The sequence below is a fragment of the Ambystoma mexicanum genome, chromosome 3q, assembly GCF_040938575.1.
Source record: "Ambystoma mexicanum isolate Mex_15411 chromosome 3q, UKY_AmexF1_1, whole genome shotgun sequence".
In the NCBI taxonomy this organism is placed as follows: domain Eukaryota; kingdom Metazoa; phylum Chordata; class Amphibia; order Caudata; family Ambystomatidae; genus Ambystoma; species Ambystoma mexicanum.
In genome coordinates, this window is record NC_090926.1 from 401,893,493 (window position 1) to 401,917,766 (window position 24,274).

Genomic DNA, 24,274 nt, shown 5'->3' on the forward strand with positions numbered 1-24,274 from the left:
CTGCTAATTTGTGGAATTCACCTAATAGCTCCTGAATCCGCGCTAGAGTCTCCTCCTTATGTGCCTTGCCAAATTTGTTCTCATGTTCACTGAGCTGGGTCTAAATTTGGCCTAGTTCTCTTCTAATACTTTTCAGTGATCCAGAGGTTTTGGCCATAACCCAAACCTTGAATGTCTCCCAAAGCAGGGTATGCTTGCGGACGGATCCCACATTAATGGCAAAGAATTCTGTAATTTCAGCATGTAGGGCCTCAGTCACACAGGGGTCTCTTAGGATTGCAGAAGGCATCCTCCATCGTGATGCTTGTGGTGGAGAGTCAGACAGTTCAAGAGTCAGAGAGACCGCAGAGAGTGGTCGGACTACATACGTGGGAGGATATCGCAACTCTGTACCATATTGGCAATCAAGGGGGTGTAACCAATATTCTATTCGGGACTCCGAATCGTGAACTGTGGAATAGTACGTGAACTCCTTACTATGTGGATGCAGTGTTCTCCATATATCAGTGAGGGAGAGCTGTAGTAGGATTTGGCGTAGTATGTTAGCTGCTTTCGTAAGCACCCGTGGGCATCAGATGACCGATCCAACTTGGTGTTTAGAATGGTATTAAAATCTCCCCCCATATCACCCGGGTCTCATCCAGTGGAATCAGCATGTCAATAGTTGTCTGGTAGAATTCTGGATCATCCAGATTAGGTCCATAAGTATTGACCAATACTGTTGGATGCCCAGCTACATCACCCCTACATGGTCCAGGGTGAGGACCCCTCTATCCTGCGTGGAGTATTCTGTGTAATATCTCAAGAGGACCCCAATTGCAGGCCAAGGAGGTGTTTACTTTCTGCAGAGCATATGTCTCCTGCAACATCAGGATCTGTGGGCCATGTCTTTTTTTTTTATTTATTGAATTTTAACAACATAACATAAAGAAACGTACATGAATAAGACATGAATCAGCTGTATACACGTTGAAGGCAATTATCCATAGCAACAGGGCCCATAGGGCCGAGGACCGTAAGACATCAATAGGACAAGGCAGGCAAACAATGCTAGCAGCGTTACCGGTGTACCCCCACCCGCGGGGCTCATTGAGCGTCTAGCCATTTACCCCATATTTTTTCGGATTTGCGGGGACAGCCCCTTGCATTATAGATCCGGCGTTCTAAGGTTGCGCACCTGTCCAACTCATTACTCCAACGCTTCAGGCTCAGTGGATCGGCAGATCCCCAATTGGCCGCAATAAGTCTTTTGCCTGCCCCCAACGCAATTGCCAAAAACATTTTCTCATATTTGGACAGGTCTACTTCACCCCCAATGCCCAAGAGTATGATCTTGGGGTCCCTAGGAATTGGTGTCGCCAGAGCAGCTGAGATTGTGTTGACACAGCCCACCCAGAAGGTCTGTATCGCCTGACAGTCCCATATCATATGGTAGAAGGTGGCGGGTTCAGTTTTGCATCGGACACATGCTCCGTCTTCTATTCCACCCCATCTGGCCATTGCAGTGCGTGAGTGGTATGAACGATGGAGAATCCTCAACTGTATTAGTCTGAGCTTGGATTCTATTCCAATTTCTCTGGGGGACATTAACGCCGCCACCCAATCTTCAGGTTCCAGGGGGCCCAGATCCCTTTCCCACTTTGCCTTTAGCCTGTCGAGTTGTGTAGCCCCGAATGAGTTAAGGGCCTGATAGAGAGTGGAAGTGACCCTAGAGGAGATGTGCTGTGGAAGGATATTGGTCTCGATGGGAGAGCAGGGGGGTACGACCGTAGTGTCGGGGAATTGGGTGCGGATGGCGTGGGACAGTTGCACATGCCGAAACCAGTCCATGGGTGCCAGGTCCAATTATTCGCGCATGGTCTCAAAGCTCAGGAGGCGACCCTCTTGTATCACGTGTGCTAATGTGTGTATTCCTTTTGCCAGCCAGTGACCGAAGGAGCCCATTTTCACTAGTTCCGGGAGGAGCGCATTGTGCCATATGGGTTGCAACAGTGTTGGCTGTTCTTCCCAGCCGATTAGTTTGTGTGCGGCCCGCCATGCGCGCCGGATGTGGTGGGTCATTTTGGGCAGCACCGGGAGTTGATCGTGGGTGGCGTAGAGGATTTGGAGCGGTGTTAGCGGGGACATGGTCTCCAGCTCTATACGGGTGTGTGGGAGTGTGGGATCCGCGTGCATCCAGTCATTCACCACCCCTATCTGTGTGGCCAGGTAATAGGTGCGTATGCAGGGTAAACCGATGCCTCCCTCCCACACCCATCTCTGGAGCGTATCAAGGGCAATCCTGGATTGTTTCCCACCCCATAGCAGTGTGCGCAGGTTCTTGTCAATGAGTGCAAATGTTTCTCGGGGGATGGGGAATGGGGCATTTTGGAGGACATACAATAGTCTGGGAAGGGTCATCATTTTGAATAATGCGGCCCGGCCCATTAGCGATAGGGGAAGAGATTGCCAATGGGGGGTGTCTCTGTTGAACCGCTCTATGACTGGTTGTATATTAAGCCGGGGGAACCCATCAAGCGTCTGGTCGAGCCGTATACCCAGGTATTTGAGTTCCCTGATAGAGACGTGATATGGGCAGGTCTCTGGGATCGCCGACTCGCCACCCTGAATCGGGAAGAAGATGGTTTTGGCATCATTAACCTTCAGGCCTGCAAAGTACTGATATTCCCTGAGTATGAGGGAGACACCGGGCACGAGATACTCGGGTTACTGAGGTATAAGAGCAGGTCATCCGCATAGAGCGAAAGGCGGTCTTCTCCCCCTCCCGGCCAGACGAAACCAGTCCAGTTGGTGTTACCTCTAAGCTCAATCGCTAGCGGCTCGATGGCCAGGAGGAAGCGGAGTGGAAACAGCGGTCATCCCTGTCTAGTGCCCCGACCCAGGGGGAATGGTTTGGAGGACCTGCCATTCACCCTCACCGTGGCCTCCGGGGATGCATATAAAAGTTTTACCCAGGATATAAATGTCTGCCCCAGGTTCATCCTAGCCATGATCTCCCACAAAGCATCCCACCCCACAGAGTCAAAGGCTTTTTCGAAGTCCACCGCCAGGAGGGCGAGTGGGGCTGGTATTTCCTTTGCCCTGGACAGCGCCAATTGGACTCTGCGTAAGTTCATCCGAGTTGATTTATTGGGCATAAAACCGCATTGGTCTGGGTGGACGAGGGTCTCAATCACTTGCAGCAGTCTGTTAGCGAGTGTTTTGGCGAGAACCTTCGCTTCGCCATTGATCAAGGATATCGGACGGTAGGAGGCGCATTCCTCCGGGGGTTTCCCAGGCTTATGTATGACAACTATGCATGCCTTCCTGAGGTCTGGGGGAAGTGCTCCTAGTTCCCTGCTGCGCAGAAACATGCGGTGCATGTGGGCAGGTAGCATGCCACCGAGGCACTTCCACGTTTCAGTTGGGAACCCATTGGGGCCCAGAGTTTTCCCGGGTTGGAGTTGCGCCAGTGCATCTTGTACCTCGGTGTCAGTGATGTCAGCATTCAGGAGATCAGATTGGTGTTGCGGGAGTATCGGAATCTCGATGTGGTCGAGGTATCTAGAGGGTTCAACTGGTGGATTCCCAATGAGTGGGGTATAAAGATTTTTATAATAGGTGGCGAATGCCTCGACGATATCTGAGTCTTCTGTCAATAATGTCCCATCCAGAGATCTGATTGCCCTTACGTGTCCCCTGCTTTGCACGCGTCTCTCCAACCAGGCCAGAGTCTTGTTAGCTTTGTCGCCCCTTTCGTTGTCTAGGGACAGGTTACTGAGGGCGTCTTGCGCCGTGAGCATCGCTTCCTTTGCTTCTTGGGTGTTTTGTATAAGGAGTTGTCGCTCACACTCTAGGACGTGTGTTTCTGCTTCCCTGATCTTCTGGTCTTGGCGTTGTTGGTAGGCGGAAACCGTGGAAATAACCTCCCCTCGTAGGACTGTCGAGGGCAGTCCACCGAGCCCTCATTAAGTTTGAAATATTCCATTGCCCTCTTTTCTAGCTCCTCCGCAATTTCAGGAAGACGGAGATGGTATGCATTTAGGCGCCAATTACGATCCGGGCGACAGGAGGAGTTTTTGAGAGTTAAAAGAAGCGGGGAGTGGTCCGAAATTCCTCTCGCAAGGAATGCAGCATTGAGAAGCCTGTGGGTCATGTTGCGGGGAACGAAGGCGTAGTCGATCCTGGAGAATGATTTGTGGACACCTGAGTAGAAGGAGAACCCTGCCTCGTCTCCATGAAGTGTGCGCCATGCGTCCACCATTGCTGAGGTCTCGGCGAACGTGGCGAGCGGCGTGGAGGTGGGGCATGTTCCAGCTCGCCTATAGGTTCTGTCAACTGTGATGTCCATTACTTCATTAAAGTCCCCTCCGAGCACCCACACATCAGCCTCCTCCTCCAGGAGCAAGCTCTGAAGCTCGGCGAGCAGTTCTTTCGTCAGCGTGGGGGGGCATAGATTGCTGCCAGGCCCCATTTCTCGCCCCAGATGTCTACTAGCATCAGTACATAGCGGCCCCGGGGGTCCGCCCTGATCTTCCTAATCTGGAGAGGGACTCTCTTGTGAACGAGAATCATTGTGCCCCTGGCTCCTTTTGTGAATCCGGCATGGTAGACATTCGAGTAGTTGGACCTTTTGAAAAAGTTGATATTTGTGCCTATCAAGTGCGTTTCATTTAAGAGGGCAATGTCCAGCGAGTGTCGGTTTAGGTACTGGAGCACCAGTCTCCGCTTTATGCTAGAGCCAAGGCCATTGACGTTCCAGGACAGTATTGTCACCTTGTTGGAGTTCATCCTGTCTCCGTGAGTCTATTTGGTGGGGTAGCGGGAGGATTAGTGGCAGTTGCATTTTTCCCCCCGGGGACGTATGTCGTTTTCCTCTCGGGGGGGGGGGGGGACATCCGGGGGCCGCTTCGCATTGGAGCGCCTGAAGGCTGGCAGATACTTGTGTCTCTGGTCCTGGCCCAAAACAGTATTTGTTTGCCTTGCCTGCTCTCGTCGGTTTCCAGCTTTCTTTTCTCGTGTTTCCGTTTCCTCGATTCCCCAAAACTCCCCCCACCCTGTACCCCCCCCCCCCAACTGGGAGCACCTGTCGCCAAACATTGAACTTATAAATTCGTGAACTTAAACTGCGTCGTGATGACGCGACCTAGGGTGGTAGCCCTTGTGGAGATTGCGGTACCTGAACGGTGGCGGCCGCAATGATGTAGTTTCCGTGTTGTCACGTGGCAAGTTCGGTTCTGTGGTGCCCAGACCTCATCCGTTCTCTGTGGTATTTTGGGTGGGACGCTGTGGCGATGCGGTTTCCGGGTCTATCTGGGTGAAGGGTGGCGAGCGCTGCCCGGGCCCGGGTTTGCGCGCAGGCGGTCCGGAAGGCGAGCATCGGGCCATGGGCTCATTGAGGATCTGTGTTTCGAGCCAATCCCATGCTTCTTAGGGATTGTGGAATAAATGGGTCATGTCCTCGTGGTGGACCTTGAGTATCGCCGGGAAGAAGAGAGCAAACTTAATTGACAAGGAGTGAAGTTTCTTCTTGACAGAGTCGTATGACTGGCGGGCCTTCTGGACCTCTTTGGTATAGTCCGGGAAAAACCCCACTCTATAGCCGTTGTATGTGATTGGCCCGGAGGCCCGTGCCATCTGCAGGATAGCGTCTCGGTCCCGGTAGTTGAGGAGGCGTGCTATTATTGTTCTAGGCGGGGCTCCTGGGGTGGGTCGCCCAGTGGGTACCCTATGTGCTCTCTCGATAGAGAAGAATTTCGACAATTTCTTGGGGGCAAAGGCATGAGGTAGCCAGTCCTCTAGGAAAAGTTCGACACTATGGCCTTCCTCTCTCTCCGGGATCCTGAGAATCCTGAGGTTGTTGCGGCGTGCCCTGCCCTCACTGTCTTCGGCCCGGTATTCAAGTTGGTTGACTTTCTGGGCGATTATGGCTAGTTGTTGTTCCAACTGGCGGACGTTATCTTCTGTATCCGACACCCTTTGTTCCGCTTCTCCGACCCTGGACGACAGGTTGCGGAGATCCTGGCGTAGGAAAGATACTTCCGTGGAGACACCTCCTATTTTAAGTTCCAGCGAAGTTCTCAAGTCCCCAATTGCCTTCATTAAGTCATTCAGGGAGAGTTGGGGGTCCCGAGTTCCTTCCATGTTGCCTGCTTCCGCCGGGTTTTGTGTCTCCTAGCGAGAGGGGGCCTCCACTGTGTAAAGGTCCATTTTACTCTGCAGGGTTTGCCACTTGACCTTGTCTTTGCCCATGGCCGAGTCGGTGGTTTATGTGAGGATTTAGGCCCGGGTGGGTCGTGTGGATGCCCCGCGGGGATCGCCGAGGGGACCAAGTCGGGGTGGACTCGCCGGTCGTCTATCTTTTGCCACTCTGTCTCTGTTTCGAAGCACCGGCAGGGGCAGGGGCTGAGTGGGTTGCTTAAGCGCCAATCCCCAGTTCTGGGTGGTCCGGTATACTTGTTGGAGAGTCTGTGGTCCACTGGGTGGGGGCGTCTTGTAGTTGCGTACACGTGAGGACCGTGCCCACCGTCTCGAATGTGTACTGTTCCTGAGCGGATTGAAGCGCAGAGGGGCGCTGTCTCCGGCGCCAGTCACCCACACCCCACCACGTGCACTTCTGTAGGAGTGTTATCCTCCCAGGGACCTCTGGTTGTAGGGTGACGGCCCGGTCTCCCAGTGGTAATGGTGCCCAAGGCCCTTGATCTGCGGCAGTCCGGTAGAGCTTTGGGGGGGGGGTTGCCCCAATGCTTGTCCCCACCGAGAGTTGTTCCCCCTTGTGGGGTGTGTGTCCAGAGCTTTTTGCCAGTGGGGCTATGGGTCCTGCATCATGGACCTTTGTGCCTCCAACAATCGTGTCCTAAAGTTGCCGCTTTGTGGCCAGTCCTCCGGGCCTTTTAAGCCCTTTCGCAATGTGGGGGTGAGGTTATGCGCACAGTCACCAGTACAGGGTGCTCCTAGAGGTGGGGGCGGAGAGGGCCTTCAGTCCCCTTCACCCAGCTCCGTTGTTGTCGTCGGAGGGGGGGTGTGCCCCTTCCTTCGTGCGGGACGCTGTCCCTCGGTTCGTTGGATGGGGGGGGGGGGGGAGAGGCTCCACGTACCTTGTCGGTATTGTTGGGGGGAGCGCAAAACCGTGTTGCCTGTGTCTACGTCGCGGCTCAACCCCGGATGCTGCTGTCTCACCAGTGGCGGGGGGGGGAGGGGCGGAGAGGTCCCAGCTCCGTGCCTCGTCCCCCGTCCTCTTACTCTCATATGCCGTCCGGTCCGGCCCGGCAGCGTGGGCAGGTGTCTGGCTGTCTTGCGTGGCACAGGGAGAGAGGGGCTCCGGGCTGCAGCCTGTAGGTGTCGGTTCGGGGCCGTTGTGGGCCATGACTTGACACATACGCACAGACTTTCCTTGCCTTACCCGGGTTGTTAAGGCCCAGGACATTCCAGCCCCCTCCGCTCACCCAGATAGATCCTCTTAGCAGTTTCCCCAGAAGATGTTGACTTTGGAGGGATTTACAGTTGGCTAGTCCGGCTCCTTCCTCTCAAGTATCGATACCGGGCAGTCGCCCGTCCCTGGCTCGTTAATGGTAATGTCCCAGCCGTTGCTTGTATATTGAGGTCGGATAAGGATCAGGCTGTCTCGCCCTCCACACAGGGCAGTATCTCGCCAGCTGCAGAGCAGGGCCTCAGGGCGGAGAAGTGTTGTCTATATGACAGCAGCTTGTCAACTAATGGCAGTGGGGGTTATATTTTCATGCACAGAGAGCTCTGTTCGCTACACTGCATAACACGTTAGGGTTTACTACTGTATTAGGGTGCTGGGGGCCAATGGTGGACAATCCACAGCCTCCGACGAGTATACAGATTTATGACTGTTACTTGATGTGTTTAAACCACTTTTTGACAGTGTGTTGAAGAGAATATGAGTATGAATGAGTGAAAGTGAATGAGCTACAGTTGATTATAATCTTGTTTAATAATCTTTTTTAAGAAAAGTTTTTTTGATTAAAATGAAATACTTGGAAATACAAACCAAGTTACAAAATATTTGTGTGTTCTGTCATCCTCTGTGTACTAGTCCAAAACCCCATATTGTTACTATTTCATGACCTGTAGGACTAGGGACTTATCACAGGTACCCCTTTTTGTTTTTTGCATCATGTTGGTTGGAGACACCCACATATGATGATTATTAGAGCACCAATATACTGTCAGCTTGTGCGAAAGTCCAGCCCTGTTTCTGTTTGTTTGTGCCTTTCTCAGACTGTAGCCTCCCCTGCACTGGAAGACCACACCATGCGTCACAGGCCCTCCCCAAGGCATGACCCGTAAGGGTTTGCCACAATATTTGGATCTCTGTGGCCAGAGATGGACAATCTACAGCTTCCAGCAGGTGTATGTGACTATGAAGTTCCTGTGCCTGCTCTGTAATGGATGTGACTCTTGCTGGTCGGAGATGTATATTTTCAATGTGTATTGGAGTACCATTATATCATCAGTCTGTGCAGAGGTCCAGTGCTGCCTCCGCTTTCTCGTGCCCCTTCGAATTAGGATGGACTGTAGCCTCCCGCGTATTAGAATATAGCTCTGCGGGTCAGGAGCCTCCCGCAGGGCCCTTCACCTCACCTGCACCACACAGTTTTGTTTACTGCACCACCATCCCAAGGGCGCTGGCTATATCTAACCTGGATCAGTTAGCTGGGTGCTCAAGAGTCAATGCAATACGGCGGTGCCCGTCTCTGTTTCACCTCCGCCACCAGGGGGGCAATGTTACGCTCACCTGGTATCCACAGGGACGCCACCCAGCCGGGTTACTCTCTGGTATGCTTCTCAGCTTTGCCCTGATGTGGTCTGCGGGGAACGTTCTGCCTGAAAATACAGGACTGTGTTCAAGACTGACCGACTGGGGTAAGTATCCTCTCTCCACCCCCGTATGCTTTCAGTCCTTCTGGCGCCCTCTCCTCACCTTGCGGTAGAATTAGGCATGCTCTCCGTCCTGCCTTCTTTGCAGGGGTGCATTGTCTTTCACGGGCGAGTGCGGTCCAGTTTCTTCACTGACGCCGGCCCGTTTGATATTGTTCATGTAGGTCTTATTGCTGTTCTTTAGTTTTGTGCTATCCTGCATGCCTTTCTTTGTTTAAAATGTCTCTTTTTTCTCCCTTATGTATGCGGAGCTTCAGCGCGGCGTACTGGCTTGGTTGAGCCCCGCTGTTAAATGATGGCGCATTAAGAGTGCTATGATGCGGTAAGTAAGCGTTATGCGCAGCGCTGCAAAGTCTTGCCTTTGCTAACCTGTGTTTTCCTTCCTTGTAGGTCGCGGTGTTCTTCAGCGCGAGTGGAATGTCTGGAGTGGTGGCAGCCGAGAGGCGACCAGCCAGGTAAGCCTTTTGAGCAGTTCGTAATTTGTAAATGTCTCTACAGCTTTCTTTAATGTTGCCTCTATCTTCCTCTTTCAGGTCGTTCTGTCTGGGAGGCGTGCAGATTCGAGGAAGCTGTTCTCAGTAGCTGCGAGTGTTTAAAGATGAAGACTGCAGGTAAGATGATGCTGCTGCTAATGATGTTCCTTTTGTCTCCTTGCAGGTTCTGCTTCTCCGAGGGAATAGCTGGACACGGTGAGCGTCACGTTGCAAGCTGCAAAGTAACACAAAGCATGTTCTGCAGTCAAGGTGTACTTTATATAGCCCAGGTAAAGTAGTACCAGGGAAAGTAGTTCCAGGCCTGCCACTTCCAAAACACTAGACCGCATAGCTTGGTTCTTAGGGAACCAAGCTATGTGGATGCCTCCATGTTGGCTGACAATACAATAAAGTAGTTCCCAAGCACATTGCTGTTCATGGTGTATGAGACTGGCGCCGTAGGTGCCAGGACTGGCCCCATGAGGGCTTTTGAAGAGGATGCCAGGCTCTAGAGGCCCGAGTCCTGACTCCACCTGGCCAATGGATTTTCCAGAGGGGGTTTTGGGCGAGGGTCGTGACAGACAAACACATACAAAGGCTGAGTGGCCCGACGAGGGATAGGAGGTTGTATGTACTCACTCGGGCACGTGGGGCATGTCTGCATGCCTCTTCGTGTTCCTGGCTGAGAGACTATGAGCACAGCATGTTCCAGCTGCAGTCTCAGCCACCTCCGACTGCATTGGCTCTTTGTTCTGATCGGGGCCCCAAAAATGCGGAACTGCCGTATTTGGGTCTGGTGGGAGCCAGGAGACAGTAACGGGCTGCACCTGCAGCTGTATCTCAGCGAGATGTTGCGTTACCCTCGCAGAGGGGGAGGCTATTGCGGTGCCCGTCTGAACTTTCCTCCCATGTTAGTGGGACCTTTAAACGGATGGTGCAGGGCCTGCCGGCCAGGTCCGACCACGGGGCATGTGCATGTAGATCGCAGTCTTCAGCTTTGGGGGGGGACAGGGGTCACCCGCAGGCACGAACGGCCCCAAGCCCTGCTTAAAGGGAAAATGATGCAGGGGACCGTGGGGGGTGGGGGGTGGTCCCGGTCTCCTCCTCCGATCCGTTTCAGCTCGGCCAGCGCCAGCAACCTCCGACGGTGCAGTAGTGGGGAAGGTGAATCCAGTTTTCACTGAAGCCCGCAGCGGATGGCTTCTCCCACAAAGTGGTCTAAAGAGCCGCGCACTCTCTGTCAGCAGGGTGTCCCAATCCATGGAAGCCCAGCGCGAGCTGAGATCCCCACCTCTCACGGCAGATTGACAACAAGAAATCCTCTGTAGTTACCAAACGAATGAAGCTCCAAGCGAGATATCAACTGCACCAAACCTTCCGTCACTAGGTTTCACCTCTTTTGGACCGTAAAATAGCACAGTTGAGGATATTTAAATGTTTAGGATTTGGCCCGAGACAGAGCCTCACAGTCACGCAGCCATCTCCTTGCTGCTCAACAGCACCACCGGGCATAAAATATTTTAATATCCGAATCCACACTGGTCCAAGTGGAAAAAGGGGCTTTTACAGCTTTTTCCTCTGGCCAGGTGGCGTTATGATTTCCCTCACCTATTAGATCATAGGGTGTGGGTAGGGTTAGGGGACATGGGTCATTGGGATGGCTGAATTCTCTGCATGAATAACAGGTGTATTCTTGGTCAGGTGGTACAAAGGAAAAGCCCGTCATTCTGTCTCTCTCTATCTAATGATGGTGGAGGAGGTGAGAGACTAACACGACATACTGCACAGGAAATCCTTCTTGCAGTAATAACACTGAGGTTTGTCAGTAAGAGATGGGAGATTTTCGGTTTCTCCATCTCTAAGGGTTCATAGCCTGATGAATCCACCTTCTCTCATAGTAATGTAGAAGGATTGGAGTTCCTGGGGCAATTATTTATTTATTTATTTGTATTGATTCATTATGTACCTTTACAAAACATATAAAATATATAAGACATATAAAACACATGTGTTTTCTGTGAAACATATATAAACATCTAAGACATGACATAACCTAACACATTAAACATATCACATTTCTTTGTCTCGGATTACATAACGACCTCACCCCTTGTCTTTCAACATGTCGGAACTGGTCCCTGAGGAAAGTTTTCACAATTAATCCACATCCTCCTAATAAACAGCTAGAAATAACTAACTAGAAATCCATAAAACAAGTTCAAAATTTAAAATCAGTTATAAAATCTTTGAGACATCAATGGTCTTAGGTCATGATGTCAAAACATGTCTTGGGGATTCAATGTTCGACTGACATTTGCAGACTCGACATATTCTTTGTTCAATGGGGATATTACTATGACTACCTTGTAATGCCTTGGAAGTTGGTTTGCTTGCAATTTTGTCATGAAGTTCCGAACAGCTGTACATGGGCATTTCAAAAGGTACTGTTTTGAGGTATTGATGGCTAATAGTTGATATATATTTAAAATGATGCAGTGCCTGGAGATGTGAGTAGTTAATCCAGTCCTGCTGTTCAAGCTTATGTTTAAAGATAGCCTACAATACTCCATATTTTGTATCACATGTGAATTCAGGGCTCCAGTTCATGTCCTTAAAACATTCATTGGTCTCCGCACTATACAAGATACTACTACTGGGCACCCCACCCCAATCTTCCAGGGCACGGGACGACTGGGCGGCGGAATTGGAACTAGAATTATCTGACGACCTGTGGGGGAAGATGTGTTCACACACTACTAGAGTCTCCCTTAATTTTCGCTATTGCACCATTCAGTACAAGCTACTCAATAGGTTATATTACACCCCATACAAGATCTCCAGTTTTGCCCGAACCACCCCACAACCCTGCTTTCGCTGCGGCGCAGGAGAAGCCCGACATTTACACATGTTCTGGGGGTGCCCGATGCTAACGGAATTCTGGAGCAAGATCCTGGGTACGCTGGCTGAGATCTGCGACACTCCTGTTGACCCAGATCCACTGGGAGCATTGTTTGGGATGTGGCAACCGGACGAGGCTAAAGGTGTGGCCAAATTTTTGAATGTGGGTTGTATTGTGGCTAAAAGGTGTATCCTGCAAAATTGGAAGAGCCCTCCCCCCCCCCCTCTTTTCAGAAATGGCTAAATTTACTCACCTGGTCCCACAATTGTGAGGAAGAGTTTTTGAACTTGATCCCAGCCCGCTCCCGCCCCAAGAACATTTGGATTGCCTTTAACAGTTACCTCCATGGCCTAGATGGACGTCGGTGCACGCTATGTGCGCCAAATTCATCAGGAACGCTTCAGCTTGTAAATTTCACAGCCACACTTTTGCATGCTCCTCTGGTGGAGAATCCTCCTAGACCCCACACTGATGTAATTTACCCTTTTGTTTTGGAATACTGTGATGCCACTTTCTTTTTGCTTAATGTTCTGTTATTTTTCTATCGCCACTGATGTGATCCATGTACGGTCCGGATTTATTGTTTACCCAGATGTATGTGTTTGCTAATAGCCTCTGCCAACAAAAATAAAAATGTAAAAAAAATAAAAAATAAAACATTCATTGTTTAATTTTACAAAGTTATTGAAATGTTTCAAGTCATAGATTGTGCCCATTAAATGTAACAGCAGCCAATCTTTAATGGCGAAACAGAGGCACCAGTGCCTGTGTTAGTGGGCGTCACAATGAGGATTTCCCTGCTCTGGGAAAGGCTTTCAGTGTTCTTCTCCAATGGTTCAGGTACTATCCTTTTTGTGACCGGTTTCAAGGCTTCTTAGTCCTCTAGGTCCTTGACTTCCCCAGGGTTGGTTTCTACCTTATTGGTTCAAAAATCTCATATCGATCTCATATCGTGTTCATTCTTTTGCCCCCTTCCTGATGGGGAACTATCTTCTCTAAAAGGAAGGACCTTGGGCTTCTCTGCGTTACTATCATGGTCAAATAACCCAAGGTCTGAATTTTCTGGGGTATTTTGGTAACTCCCCAGTGGATTGGAGGAATACATTTCTTTTATTGATTTTATGTAAACAAAACAACAAAAACCAAACAAGCAGCATAATCATAATAGTTTCATTACACATCAAGTTATTTAATCACTGCTCCCACTACCCCCCCCTCCTCCCGTGAGCCTATTTGTCAATCTCATTCAATGGCACATGCGGCCGGGTTTCGTTCTCTTCGGAGTCTGTTGGATCTGATATTACTCCAAACAATTCTGCTATTAGCGTTTTCCAAGCCAACAGGGTGCCCGCCTCCCCCTCATCAGCCCGGCTGCTCGCTTCTTGCCATGCCACCGTTTCAGCCTCCGCCCATTTCTGCAAGTCCCTCCACCATACATCCACCTTAGGTTTGTGGCATTTCTTCCACCCCATGGCGATCCTACGTTTCGCAAGCACATACGCCAGATTTCTCAGTTTCTCAATATGCTTTAGTTTCCGTGGCCTAGGGAACCCGCCCAGTAAGCAGGCCCAGGCCGTGTCTGTGACAAGAGTAACCCCTTTATCAGCCAGTTGCTGCGCCACGGAGAAGTGGGAGTGTTGTTAGTTTCTGGAGGTAATTTATTTTGGTATTTATCGCGGTCCTCACCCAGGTCGATTTGAGCCTCCTCATTTAAGGGATGGAAAAAAACGGCCTAGATCTCGGTGGAAGGAGACTCCTATAGGGCTTCGTACCCCAGGCTACCCACTATTTCTTTCCTTTGGATCTTAATAGGGTCTTGTGAAAAATTTAAGAGGATCAACTTCACCTCCCCACTATAAAACAAAAGTGTAAATGATTTCTGCCTTCCTTTGGTGCCCCTTTCTTTTGGGGTATGATGTAAGTAACCCACCCAGGGAAAAGATTGATCCCAAGGTCCAAGGAAATGATAGCCTTGTCTATGGGGGTTAGAGGGGTAAGGTAGTCTTGGGGACAAAATAGGTTATAACTGTTCCCCTTTACAGTTCGTCTCAGTGGAAAAATGGCATGGGAGCTCAATAGCTGGAATGTAACCCCCATTCTGAGGTGTTGATGGCCATGGGGGTATAAGGTCTCTCAGCCAAGTCGGACCCAGTGGTTCTGACCCGCTGAAATGGGTTGGGTTGGTTTCCCTATCTGGGATAGATAACCGACTAAGGGACAGGATTATACTCCTTTCTTAATGTAGTGACCATATGGTTGTAAACTTGGTAATCAGTGTTGGTAGTCTTAAGGGTTTCACAGCTTGTGTCAGCTGAGTCACATTCGACTCCTGACACCATATGTAAGGAGTCAGAGGCAGGACGCAGACACAGTGGTGTCATTTTAATCGCTGATGGCCTTTTTATTAATCAGAAAATGAAAAATGTACCTTTCCCTAAATCTAAGAGGCTTTCCCTGCCTCAAACAAAACTAAGGCAACTGGAAGAGCGTCCATGAAAACAATAGTCCACCGTCCTGTGTGCAAAACGCCTATTTACGCCCCCCCTTACACTTAAACTAATATACAAAGGGGAGACTGGGACGCCTAACTGCAGAGGAATGACTCTTCCTCAAAGTAATGTCCAGTGTTCGTTCCACTGCTCCAGATGCAGCAAAAAAGGGCAAAAGTAAAGTTCACAGTTTCAAAACAAAACGGTTCTACAACAAGTAGCAGAAGATAGGGCTTCTTCCCTTTTGTCACAATGTTCACAAAAAACAAGAGGTAGTTCTCCTCTTGGTTTTTCCAACTCCCAGTCAACACCAAAGTACTGCCTCCCTTCCCCTGGTTACCATAGGCACAAATGTTCACAAAGCCAAGAGGTTGTCTTGTCGCTCTTGATGTTTCAAATCTCAGTCAACACCAGGGTACTGTCTCCCTTCCCCTGGATACCAGATGCACAAATGTTCACAAGGCCAAGAGGTTGTCTTGTCACTATTGGGGGTTCAAAACTCATTGTCAATACCAGGGTGCTGCCTTCCTTCCCCTGGATACCTGATGCACAAATGCTCACAAGGGCAAGAGGTAGTTCCTCTTCTTTTGGCATTTCCACATTCTCCACAGGACATGGGGGAATGACTTCTTTCCCCTGGTTTTTAAATGAGCAAGCGGATCACTCCCTCCTCTTGATGTCACCATGCATATGACAGTTCAAACAAAAATAGGGGTGAGTCCCAGACTCTCAATCCTCTTGCCTGGTATACTCTCCTGCCAGGACTTTGGTTGCTCTTTTTCATACACTTGCGTGCGGGTGCCAAACATGCAATCTTCCTGCATGGTATACTCTCTTGCAAGGACTTTATCAGGAGTCACACAGTCTCATACAATTTCAATATCTTGCCTTTGCGGTTTTCAATACTTTGCTTTTCGTAACAGTTTGCTTTTTTGTGTACGTACTGGCACAAAGCAGATATCTCCTTTTCTGGGTTGAAGGATTGGGTTTTCGACCCAGCTTCTCAACACCTGCGGTTCCTCATATGTAGTGCCCAAGTGCCCCAACTCCCTTCTATGGGCTCACCAGCTTCTCATGGCAGCTCTCAGGTCTCTCGCAGTCTCTGTTCAGCTCTGCGTTTCTCCCGCTTCCCAGTCCATTCTGTCTGCGGGAAGGCTGCGTCCTTCAATCGGCCTCAACCGTTGCTCATTGGAACCCTTTCAAAAGTGCCTCTCGTCGGGTCGCTGTCTGCCTGAGCCTTTCTTCTCAACGGTTGTGCTTGCAGCTCTTTGGTTCCTTGACCCGCGTTGAGAGGAAGAAGACTCCATGTTTCTCTACGCTCAGTGGTTTTGAATGTCCCGGCACCAACAGGATTGGTACAACAACTAGAGCGCATAGCTTGGTTCCTCCAGGTAGTCTTCATCGCCCTGGTCCTCTTCCTCGTCCTAGTACTTTGAGTCAGAGTCAAAGGGGGGTATTTAGGAACTTTCCTATTTGTCATAAAAGGATGGTCTTTTTCAACATGACAATAGGATATGGAGGATTGGGGAGTTGGGTCCTGGGTGTCAACCTCGGATTGGTAAGGGGGATACCATGTTGTCTCTTGAGTATCATCCCCAAATCCACAGGGGAACTCCCTCACAATGTGATCCTCCCTCATATTGCCACCCCCAGGGTGAGGATCAGGTAGCGGCTGCATCACCCTGGCCACATGAGGAGAGATTTGCCCTGGGAAAGTAGTGACGACATCGCCAGATTCGTCACAGTAAGTTTGTTTTGTTATTTCTGGCTTGATAATTGACTGTGCATATTGGGAAAGGACTGTATCCAGAAAGTACATTGCCACAGATTATACCTGCTATTTTTTTTAACAACTTTATTTAAATCCGGTTGCACCAGTTCACATGCATAGCTTTGCGCAATGATGATAGCATTTCTTTTAACCCAATAATCCCCATTTCCCCCTTTCCCCATAAAACGTTCTAGCATCTTGTTCCCTCTCTCTTGCGCCCTTTCCTTCTTGCAGGCCCCTCTGAGTAGGGCCACAGGGTAAGTCTTGCTTGCCGTGGCTGAAGGTCAGGGCTGGGAAGGCTTTGTCATCTTCCAGGACTGAGTTCCAGCAATCCATGATGCGGTGGAGTGTTCCTTCTCTGGCTGCCGTGACCTTTTTAGCTACCAGGATGTCCCAGACCTTGGCCCACCACAGGGGGAGAAGATGGCCTTCCCTGGATTTCCATCTGTGGGCGAGTGAGATCTTAGCTGCTAGTAGAAGATGGGTGATCAGCTTTGCGGTTGATCCTGATCTCGGGTAGCAGTCCAGTTGAGCGGTTCCCAGGAGAACCACTTCTGGCATTAGCGGGAGTTTTAGGTGGGTGATGGCTTCTATTGTTTGAAGTACCTGTTCCCAAAAGGATTGTGCCACTTGGCATTCCCACCACATGTGGAAATAAGTTCCTTGTGCGCCGCATTGTCTCCAGCATTTCGGGTCCAGTGAGCTTTTGAGATGGTGCAGCCGTTCTGGCAGGTAGTACCATCGATATAGCAGTTTAAGTGCCCCTTCTTTATTGTTGATACAGCTGGAGAAGGAGTTGTTTCTGGACCAGATGTCGACCCATGTCTGGTCCTCCATGTTGTGCGCTAGATCCGCTTCCCACCTGGCCATGTATGCGGGTCTAATATCCCTCTTGTAGCAGTTTGTAGAGTTTGGTGATGGGTCCTTTCCTGGGGCCTTCTAGCAACGAGAGTTCCAGGGGGAGAGCCCCCTAGTGGCTCTCTGTTTAATTAATGGCTGTGAGATACAGTGACGCAGTCAGTTTTGCATAGGTGAATCTGTCAGTTTCTGACAGGTTGAAGCAAGCTCTACATTCCATGAATTTTAGGGGAGATCTGTATTTAAACAGCTGGGAAAGGGTTTGTAGGCCCCCTTGGTCCAGTTTTAGAAGTTCACCACCTGTAGCTTTGGGGCAAAGTCTGGGTTGCAGAGAATTGGGGAGAGAGGGCCCAACCCGTTGGGGATATTTTTCCTTTGTAGTGCGCTATCCCAAATTCTTAGGATGGCCCTGGTTGATGCCGCCGCTGAGGTGTGTAGTAGGTCGCTGAGTGGAATCTGGCTTCTAGCTTGTTCGATGTTTACCCACTTTAGGGGGTCCGTGGAGTCAGTCCATACTAAGGAGTTTGTTAACTGGTCTGCTGTGTAGTAGTTGCAGAGGTTGGGTACTCCCATCCCACCCCATTTAGCTGCCCCCGTCATTACTTTCTGCAGGAACCGTGCATTGCCTCCTTTCAATATAAATCGGAAGATTTGTTTCTGCAGTTAGTGGAAGGGTTTCCGGGGGATTTCCACTGGGAGCGATGAGCAAAGGTACAAGAATCTTGGCAGTAAGTTCATTTTGCATGCTGTTACTTTCCCCAACAGTGAGATCTCCTGGTCCTCCCATCTCCTGAGGTCTGCTTTTAGGCTGCCGAACAGGTGGGGGAAGTTCGCCGCATACAGCTTTTTGGGATCAGCCGCAATGTGTACTCCCAGGTATTTCGTCGTTGTTGTGCTCCATTTCAATGGGCAGATAGGAAGGAGAAGGTCTAGTGTCTCCCTTGATAAGTTCACTCCCAACACCTCCGATTTAGTGTAGTTGGTGGAGAAGCTTGCCATGTGTCCGAAGGCCTCCAATTCTGCTAGAGCTGCTGGCAACGAGCTTCAGCTATTAGTGAGCGACAGCATCACATCGTCAGCGTATAAGGACGCCTTGTATTGTTCCCCTTTTTGTGTCATTCCTTCGATGGAGTTGTTTTTGCAGACTCTTTGGGCAAAGGGTTCCATGATTAGGGCAAAGATTAGCGGAAAGAGTGGACATCCTTGCCTCGTTCCGCATGTGAGTGGAATGTGAGCTGATGTATGTTGCTTTACCCTCAAGGTTGTTTTGGGGGCCTTGTAGTCGGCTAATACCATGGTGCAGAAGTTCAAGCCAAATTGAAATGCTTCTAGTGTTAGGCTCATGGATGACCAGTCGACCCGGTCGAAGGCCTTAGCTGCGTCCAGGGTGAGTAGGGCCAGATCTTGATGTTCCCCTGCTGCTATTTCTACCAGATTCAGGGGCCGGCGGATATTGTCTCCGGTGCTCTTCCCCGCAATGAATCCTGTTTGGTCTGAATTAATAAGCGTGGGGAGAATCCTTGCTAGTCTGTTTGCCAACACCTTAGGCGCATTCTCTTGGATCTTTCCCCGGTGTTAGCAACATAATGGTGGTGGATTCTTGCATCGACGGGGTCACTGAGCCTGTTTCTCGGAAGGCGCTTAGAAGCTTCATCAGTGGGCCCGTGACGAGGAAACTAAAGAGTTTGTAGAATTTTGGTGAGAATCTGTCTGGGCCTGGGGCTCTGGGTTTTAGGGATTTTATCACCTGTTCCACTTCCTCCTTCGTGATGGGAAGCTCCAAGGATTTTCTGTCTGCCTCCGGAATGTGTGGAAGGGCGGCATCCGCGATATATTGCTCTTGCGACTTTGGATGTCGTGGGGTGGCCGTCATGGTGTTGATTAGGTGTGTGGTTGCTAGCTGCAGTTTAGTTTCTTCTATGTATTGGGTGACCCCCCCTATGGTCTTTAAGGCCGGTTATCTGATTTTGGCGGCAGGTTTTGGCCAATTTCTTGACCAGGAACTTGTTGGCTTCATTTCCATGTGCATAGTAGCTCTGTTTGGTTTGAATGAGGGATTGTTCCACATAGTGTGCTTCTAGCTTGTTGTGGGCTATTCACTGGGTCCAGGCAGCTTTCAGCAACCACCACTTTTTATGGTTCCTCTCTGCTATGGCTATGTCTTTCTCTAGTTCTCTTAGCGTGGCTCGGCTTTTTTTGTAGGCTGCCGTATGAGCTATCAGCTCTCCTCTGATGACCGCCTTCATTGCTTCCCATCTTGTGGCAATTGAGGTCAACTTGACTGGGTTTTCTTTAAAGTAATTCTGAATGGCTGTGGCCAGGGCGTCTCGGAGAGCCATATCATGTAAGATAGGCTAGTAGAGGGCCCATTGCAGTCTTTGGGGCAGATCCGGATTATGAATGTGCGCTGTCAGGATCACTGGAGCATGGTCCGATAGTACTCTCATGCCTATACATACTTTAGCTGTGAAGGAGAGGAGTTGGGCGTCGGCCAGCAGCAGCTCTATGCGGGATGAGGTGCGATGCATGTGAGAGAAAAAGGAAAGGTCTTTAGCCGTTGAGAGTAAGACTGCCTCCCCGGGAGTAAGACACTCTGGGGAGTAAGACTGCCTCCCCTCCAGGTGTCCACCACCCCCCGGCAGCGGTGTGTAATCCCCCGGGATGCTTGGTGTGTTGATGGCCTCCTCGGGTTGAGGCTGGGAGGAATGACGGCTCCCGAAGGGAGATTAATAATCTTGCTTGGGTGGGAGCTGCCGTTAATTGCACCGGTCTCCTCCTATCGCTCGCCTTGTGTGCCAGCTGGCGAGCCCTCTTCTCCTGAGCTGTGGGGGCTCGATGGCTGTTGCCGTTGACTTTATTCAGGTTTTATTCAGGCCACATCATCTGTCTACGACTCCGGGTTGGGGCCGGGAGGGATGACGGCACCTGCGTGGGAAATTGGTAATGGCGCTTATGCAAGAGCAGGGTGGGGTGCGGCACTTACAGTTGCTTGTCGGTTTCTTTGGGCCTTCAGTTGCACCGGACTCCTTCTCTTACACGCCTTTGGTGCTGGCGAGCGAGCGCCTGCCTCCAGAGCTGTGGGGGTTTCGCGGCTGCCTTCCCTCTGATCACCCACAGTTTGTTTGTTCCCTCGGTTGTCGGGAGGGGGAGCCCGGTAGCTTTCTTGTAGCTGAGGATCCGGGTGAGGTTTCGCCTGACCTCGCGGCTGGGTTTTTCATTAGCCGCGTGCGGGGTTTCCCACACCCCCTCTCCCATTGGGCGCTGCCATCTTGCCCGGGCTCGGGGTTCCCTCGTCTTTGCTCATGGAGGGCTCTGGATACCTAATCGGCTCCGTTTTTGTTCAGGGAGTGACTCAATTTGTTCCCGTGGAGTTCTGCCACCGGTGCCACCGATCAGGGTTGGTAGCCGTGCTCTCTACCCGGTGGAAAGAGTCATGGAGGCTCGGGATCCCACGGAGGCTCTCATGGAGGCGACCTTCTCATCGGCGCTCCAAACCACGCCCCTAAACCTGCTATTTTATATAATATGAGCAATATAAAGATGATTGGATTGAATTAATAAGTATGCATCTTTAGAAACCAACGTAACATGTGCCCACATCTTACAGAAATGTTTTTTGGTCATTATTATTATTGTGGCATTTATCGAGCGTGGACCTTGCTTCGGGAAGCAACAAAGCGCTTTACAACCATAGGTGGAAGAACATGGTTAGGGAAGTAGAGAAACAAGGGAGTGGGCATCTATCCACAGGGGTGGGGGGCAATTTCCAGCAATGGATCTACATGCAAACGGGGGAGGAAACAGCAGGGATCTGTTCACCCGTCTCAGGTAGAGTGGGGAGTGAAGGGTGTGTAGACCTAGGTGAGTCATTCACTTTTTGTTCGATTTTGAATTAAAAGTACATTTCCTGGCACTGATAGTGTTTGAAACTAGCCACCCTGATCACTTGGCATGCCATTTTCTTGTATGTAAAAGGAGATGATGGCTGGAAGGTTTAGAATTAACCTTAACCTCTGGCATCGCTCTCGGCAACCCTCCAGACCATTGTTCTTCGCCTGCCAAGCTATTACAGAAAGGGGAAAGACCATATGCAAATCAGGCTTGGTGCCACCCCAAAAGGGGCAATACAGCCCACACTGGTAGGTCACATTCCTTCTGCACGAGACCACAAGCATCTCTAGACATGCTTCGGCCTCAATTTTCTATTATGCATGAAGTACAAATCGTTTGGGGCCCTCCCTGCTAATGTAAGGGTTGAGATGTTACCCTACAGCATTTGAGACATAACTAACACAGAAAAAAAACATTCAGTGATATGGATTCCTTTTTGGATTGATGGGCGTTGGGTGTTAGGAAAGGGGCTTTCTACATGCTAATAAAAACTGTTTCCTTTGTCCTCTTTGTTTAGGTAAAAAAGATCAAGAAATGGATCTGCAAAATATGTGGAGAAAAACAGTCTCTTCTGAAGGTGAGTGTGCGCGTGTGTGTGTGTGTGTGTGTGTGTGTGTATGGCAGGGCAGAGGGCTCACACCATACAGTGCTTTCAAGTGGTTCCCATTTATTGTCTGCTTTATCCTGAAAGTTATTTTTACAGTGGCAATACTGGCATATTTTATAGGACGCGTGTAAAAGTGTTTAACAATGACAATTTGGCAATGAAAATGCTGGCAAATATTGTGGAAACCAGCATCATGAACTTGTGCTTTACAGTGGCAATGCTGGCATATATTCTTAGCACCATCATGAAACAGTTTTACAATAGTGCTGGCATATATTGTGGGCATAAACATCATGAACATTTTGTAAAATGCTCCTGTATACTATTGGTGACCTTTCATTCCATCTATTGGATTTTTTTTTCATGTGTTGCTCTTCAGAACTGATTTTAACTTATATGGCTTTTTACCCAATTTTTCTCAGATTGTACTATAAAATGCACCATTTCAACCCATTATCTTATTAAGTTTCTCTGTTAAGAAACCCCCCAAACGTATCTTTGTTGATTTGGGCTCCTATGCTATGCTTGGTCCCGTCTAGTTAAAAAAAGAAATTACATATCGGGATCGTTTCAATTTTGCCACGCTTAGGGGTTTAGCTACTATTTGATGCCACCACATTGGAGGGATGCCACTAATTAACCCATTAAGTGCAGAGCATGAGGTATCTCGTCCTCCGCACTACGTTCCCAGTGCGGAGGACGAGATAGCTTGTCCTCTGCACTGCTTAGATTTGTGGGGGCGGATCGCTCCGGCTTCCCCCGGCTTCTCCTTCCGTGCCTAGAGGTTGGAGTGCTGCCATAATGACGTTGGTGCACGCTATGTGCGCCAAATTCATCAGGAACGCTTCAGCTTGTAAATTTCACAGCCACACTTTTGCATGCTGCTCAGGCATTTTATGCCTGATTTCCTTGAGTGTGGGCTCGGAAAGGGGAGACTTTCCCCTTTCCATCGAACCCTCACTCAAGGAGATCCTCAACCAGCAATCACCACTGGACCACCAGGGAATTGATTTTGGGGGTGGGGCCTCCCCAAGCCAATCAGGCCACCGCCCCACCAAAAATAAAAAAAGGGGGCAGAATGTTTTGCACCCATTTGTCCCCAAGGAAGGCAAAAAAACAATATTATTTGGGGCAGACTTGGGGGCATCAGGGGGCTGGACCCATGCTTGTGGGCCAGCTCCCCTCACCACTTTCCGTGCCCCATGGAGAGGCAGATCCTTTCTGCTTCCCTGGGGGGCAAAGTGAGGGTCTGGCCCCATTTTGCCACCCCTGGGAAGCAGAAAGGAGCACTAGACCACTAGGGAATTCATTTTTGTGGGTGGGGACACCCCAGATCAAACTACCCCCACCCCCAAAAAAAGGCACTAAGGAAGGCAAAACAACATTCCACTACATTGCTAGTGGAATACTTTGGGGCATCAGGTGGCTGGCCCAGTCCCTAAGGGCCAGCCCTCTCAGGAATCCCCCCAATGAGGGGCACATCCTTTCTGCTTCCCTGGGGGGGCAAAGTGAGGGTCTGGCCCCATTTTGCCACCCCTGAGAAGTAGAAAGGCGCACTAGGCCACCAGGGAAAGGATTTTGGGGGTGGGGGCTGTTTGGCCCATTGCTGTCGCAGCACCCCCAGCCGTTCGGGATCTCTGGCAGAGCCACGTTTGCGATTTTCCCTCCGGGGGGTGCGGGGACCCTGTCGGGTTGCCCCATGACCACTGCTGGGCAGGGGGAATTGGGGGGGGGGTCCGCACACATGCAAGGCAGACACCCAAGGTCAGGGGGAGCACCCCTGGCCTTTATAGACCTCTGGCTGGGCTGCGTTACAGCTTTTCCTTCCGGGAAAGGAGAGGGACCCTGCTGGGGCTCCCTGGGACCGCTGCTGTGCTTGGGGATGGTCGACCCACATGGGAGACAGGCGCCCATGGCCAGGAATATCACCCCTGACTGTCCTGGAGCTCTGGCTGCGCTGCGTTAGAGCTTTTCTCTCCCACCAGTGAGGGATGGGGACCCTGCCAGGGCTTCCTGTGACCGCTGCTGGACTTGGGGATGATCGACCCACATGGGAGACGGGCACTCAAGGCTGGGGGCAGCACCCTCAAACGTCCTGGAGCTCTTGCTGAGCAGGGTTAGAGCTTTTCCCTCCAGTGAGGGATGAGGACCCTGCCAGGGCTTCCTGTGACCGCCGCTAGACTTGGAGACAATAGACCGACGTGGGAAACAGGTGCCCATGGCCGGGGACATCACCCCTCACTATCCTGGAGCTCTGGCTGCGCTGCATTACAGCTTTCCCTCCAGGTAGGCATAGGGACCCTGCCGGGACTCTGGCCATGCCGCGTTACAGCTTTTCCCTCCTGGGAGGAACAGGGACTTTGCTGGGTCGTCCGATGACTGCCGCTGAGCTGGGGGGCA

The 24,274-nt window shown here is 50.5% G+C and overlaps 1 protein-coding gene across 2 annotated transcripts in view; it reads left to right on the forward strand.

The window, feature by feature from the left end:
* MRNIP (MRN complex interacting protein) overlaps positions 1-24,274 on the forward strand; it is a 1,002,312-nt gene that overhangs the window by 142,239 nt on the left and 835,799 nt on the right. For both annotated transcript variants that reach the window (XM_069654095.1, XM_069654097.1), the window contains exon 2: positions 21,785-21,844. In XM_069654095.1, the coding sequence (XP_069510196.1) occupies positions 21,785-21,844 (60 nt within the window). The remainder of the gene's footprint in view (positions 1-21,784; positions 21,845-24,274) is intronic.